This window comes from Apis dorsata, unplaced genomic scaffold (genome assembly GCF_000469605.1).
Source record: "Apis dorsata unplaced genomic scaffold, Apis dorsata 1.3 scaffold_631, whole genome shotgun sequence".
NCBI lineage: Eukaryota > Metazoa > Arthropoda > Insecta > Hymenoptera > Apidae > Apis > Apis dorsata.
The window spans coordinates 436,219-440,482 of NW_006263826.1; the positions used below are offsets into that span (position 1 = coordinate 436,219).

Consider the following 4,264-nt stretch of genomic DNA (forward strand, 5'->3'; position numbering starts at 1 on the left):
AGATAAATATATATGAGTATATTTTATTTTATTTTATCATTTTTACCAAAAGTCGACTGCAGTTTTTAATTTGACCAAGAGAAATCGCAATATATGCAAACATAATAATATACGATACAAGAATTGTTAAAACATCTGACTGAGATTCACGATTTAATTCATCTTCTATCGATCGTTCTGAAGTAAAGGCAATATCCATAAATTCTGGTTTTTTCATCGTTGTCCAATTTTTCATAAATTCAATATAACTATAATTATAATATTATTTACTTTAATTATCAATAATAAATATTGAATAGATTTTTACATCATATATTTTATATACCTTTTTTCCCATTCCATTGCTGGATGCAATTTAGATTTATTATGATAATTATTAACTAATATGGTCAAAATTACTGCTGTGGCTTTTTCATATGAAGGATTATGAAGATCTTGACCTGGTGATAAAAATCCACCAACTGCAACTGCTGGTTCTATAGGACCACCATAAGGTGCAAGACATTCAGGATTATATGCGTTTCTGAAAATAAAAAAGAATAAAATCTTGTTAGCTCAATTATCTAATAATTTTTTATAATATTATATATACAAATCAATTTACTGCGAGCAAACGATGAAATGATCTAAATAATTTACAGTAAAATTATCATCATCTGTGGTAGAAAAATCAAAAGTTTCTATACTATCTTGCCAATATCCCCAAATGCTTTGAATAACACATTGTGATGCTGTTGGTGGTCCAGTAAATGGACTGGTTAGTGGAGCAAAACATATATTTGCTAAAGTATAATTATTCGGAGTTGTTATTTGTTTTATTTCTTCTTGTAACTTATAAACAGTTTTTAGGAAAGTAGCATTAAATACTGGACCAAATGTAATTTGACCATTAGATGTATTATGTACAATCTGAAAGTTATCAATATGATATTATGATTCTTGTATATTATTAAAAAACAATTTAATTCTTTCTCTTTAACTGGCATCAAAACTTACATTCGGCAAACCAACCGATGTTATAATAATTTGCTCAGTTCTATAAAACGGTTCAAAATGTTGATCAAAATATTCTTTTTCAACTCGTGATCGAGATTGTGGAGCAGCCCATAATTCAACTGGATCAGTGGTAACATGTATATATTTTATTCCATGTCCCAAACCAATAATAAATAGAAAACCAAGAAAAAGGACAAACCATGGCCGTGACGCGCAAGCTGAAAAAAAATTAAAAACTATTAATATAATTTGTAATGTCATATAAAATTACCAAAAGAGTACTCTCATACCTGTACCCCATCGACAAAAAAATTCCGCTAATAATTTATCTGTGCCTGCACCTAATCTTTCGATAAAAGTTGATTGTTCTTCATCATCGAAACCGCTCGGCAAATCATCTGCAGATATCACACCTATAAAAGTTTTTATGTTATGAATAAGAGAATATTAAAATGTATATGTCCAAAAAAGTGCTGCAGTAAGTGAAATAAATTGTAGACGATGTGCTGTAAATAGATACATTAAGCAACTATACATTCAATTGTGAAGAATAAAAGAATTGCAACAAAATAACATATAAATTTTATGACAGAGCAGCATTTTATTTAATATAAAAATAAAAAAAAGCATACAATGATTAATTTATATATTTAGTAATTTTGTGTTTAAAATATGAAGAGTACTAAATAAAATAACTATAATGTTTTGTATATTTCTATTAAAATATTAAAAGAATAAAATAAATAATTAAAAAAAAAATAAATATATATAAATAAATATAAAATATAATATAAATATATATTAAATTAAATTTAAATTAAGTTATTCTGCACATTCATGAAATGAATATTGATCATAAATATAAAAGTTCCTAATAAGTAACATATATGCTATGTATTTATGTAATATTTATAACATTTGATATAATAAATTTTAATAAGATTTAATTAATTTATTTAATTTTTCTCCTTTTTTTAAAAATATGTTCCTGCATTCTGGACATATATATTTTAAAATATATTAATGTGTGAAAATTTGAACAAAGATAATGATGATAAATGATAAATGATAATAATAAGAAATAAATCTTTTATGAAAAAACAATGAAACACAAATGAAAAAAATGATGATTAAGCATAATGTAAGAATAAAAGTAAATACAATAACAAAACAGAAATTAAAGGTCAAGCACAAATCCACAGATTGAAGATACAGTTGATAGGAACCTACTGGAACGCTTAGATTGAAGTGGGCTGTCTTCTTGGTCAGCGGCGAGAGCAATACGCGCACCATCTCCTGGGTGATGTAACCCTGCGGCTAGGCGTCTACCCACCTGCCTTCCTACTTCCTCACCTCGTGCAACTATACATATACGCACACCATACACACAATTGGTGATTCTAAATCAAATCTCTTCAATTTTATACAATTTATTATTTTATACATTCATGATACTACATTCATCATATGAAAAAAAAAATATAGTAAAGAGAAATCAATAGTTTTAGTTCTATTTTTTATTGCAATATATTCACTTGATAATGAAATAATTATTTTCAAATAATTTGATATTTGCTTTCCTGTTGTTTTTAATTATCATATTATATAAGTGCTTTGCAACAAAAAGGAAATAAAAAATTCAAGTGTTTATCAAACTACAAGCATAATGCAAAATTTATAAAATTAATTTTTAAAACCATAACCAAAGAGAAAAGTAATATAGAAATAACACAACAATAAAAATGATCCTATAACCAAGGAAAATCAATGATATGGATCAAACATTAAAATAATTTGAAATTGAATTGTACTTATATTTTTTAAAACAATGTAAATTACATATAAAATTAGTCACTGATGTAAAAAGAATATTATGTAAATTATTACTGAATAAAATATGGTACAAAGTTTAAGGAAAAGAGATGAATTTTACATAGCAAGTTGTGTAATATAGTTAGAAATTTAACAATTTCTCCTTAAAATAAATAAAAAATTATGAGTTTTATCTGAATAAATATTATTAAATAATAACTGATTTTTCTTACCAATTTGTTTCCTATTACTGAAGCACACTATTGACAAGATGAAGAGAGTTGAACCACAGACAAAAGTAATGATCATTATTACAGCATAACTATCATAACCAAAAATAGTAGAAGGTCTTGGTAAAGGAGGAATTGGTGGAGGCACTGGACAACTGGCTTCGCAGTCTACACAACTGCATGCTGGCATATTTTTCTAATTACATGAAATATAATAAATAAATTCCATTAATCCAGAAAAAAAATCAAATTTTTTCATTTATATATCCTTTAGAAAGAATTGCAAAAACAAATACTTACATTTAATGCCTTATTACAAGGTGTGACTTTAGGATCTACAGGAATAAATGAATCTATTGGTTCATCAGTATTTATATATGTAATTTGAAATGGTACATATACATTATTTGCTGCATCGCCCATATAATGAAACCATTTCCATGCAGTACATCTACTAGCTCCCCATATTCCACACATTAAATCCATTGCTAATTGTCCAGTACTAGGTACTGATACTTTACTACACGAATTAAATGTACCTTCAATATATTTATCTGTTATATAAATATTTATTCCATTGATGTATTCTATTTCTAAAAATTTAAAAATATTATTATTTAATATATATTGCAAGTACTTATTTTAAAGTGAGAAATGAGAAAATTATAAAAAAATAAAAAATAAAATTAAAATTAAAAAAATAATTTAAATTACCATTTTCTTTCCCTATTTCAGTAACATTAATAAATTTGCTTTGTTGTGTACTACAAGTAAATTCACAAAAATGTTTTACTAAATTATCCAAACAACTAGGGCATCTGGATAAAAAATTAGATGCCAGCTTAATATTTGTATCCATTGTTTGTAATTGATTTGTATCGCAACAAGTGTTAATTCCATTTCCAGAATCAATCATTAAATGAGGACAATTTTTAGCTAATAATTTTTGTCCATTATTATCCAATAATTTGGCTGGTCCAATATAAGGGCAATTTTTTTTATGCATGTTGAACTTATCTGTGTAACATTCTCCATACCAAATGCAATGACCATCTTCTGCAGCAGATACCTGTTAATAATAAATAAAAGTATATAATAATAAATAATTTTTTTTTAAATAAAAAAGTTTAAATATCTTATTATTTTTTATTATAATATATTATTTCAAAATATATTTGTATTTTTTTGATAATTTATAAAAAAAATTATAAAAAAATTATTAAAAA

The 4,264-nt window shown here is 25.1% G+C and overlaps 2 protein-coding genes across 10 annotated transcripts in view; both read right to left on the reverse strand.

Annotated features, from left to right (window-relative positions):
• Positions 1–514, reverse strand: part of LOC102674846 (uncharacterized transmembrane protein DDB_G0289901-like) — a 44,850-nt gene extending 44,336 nt beyond the window's left edge. For all 3 annotated transcript variants that reach the window (XM_031513351.1, XM_031513349.1, XM_031513350.1), the window contains exon 1: positions 504–514. Coding sequence is in view for 1 of the 3 variants with exons in the window: in XM_031513349.1 (XP_031369209.1) it covers positions 504–505 (2 nt within the window). In the remaining 2 variants the exon portion in view is untranslated. The remainder of the gene's footprint in view (positions 1–503) is intronic.
• The window catches only part of LOC102677584 (NPC intracellular cholesterol transporter 1), an 11,114-nt gene that overhangs the window by 4,649 nt on the left and 2,201 nt on the right, over positions 1–4,264 (reverse strand). For 4 of the 7 annotated variants that reach the window (XM_006621435.2, XM_006621434.2, XM_006621433.2 and 1 more), the window contains exons 2-10: positions 3,753–4,107; positions 3,339–3,631; positions 3,042–3,234; positions 2,227–2,358; positions 1,287–1,409; positions 997–1,214; positions 605–909; positions 326–523; positions 47–248 (exon numbers count right to left, since the gene is read on the reverse strand). In XM_006621435.2, the coding sequence (XP_006621498.1) occupies positions 47–248; positions 326–523; positions 605–909; positions 997–1,214; positions 1,287–1,409; positions 2,227–2,358; positions 3,042–3,234; positions 3,339–3,631; positions 3,753–4,107 (2,019 nt within the window). The remainder of the gene's footprint in view (positions 1–46; positions 249–325; positions 524–604; positions 910–996; positions 1,215–1,286; positions 1,410–2,226; positions 2,359–3,041; positions 3,235–3,338; positions 3,632–3,752; positions 4,108–4,264) is intronic. The other 3 variants (XM_006621432.2, XM_006621437.2, XM_006621436.2) reach the window with 3 other exon arrangements.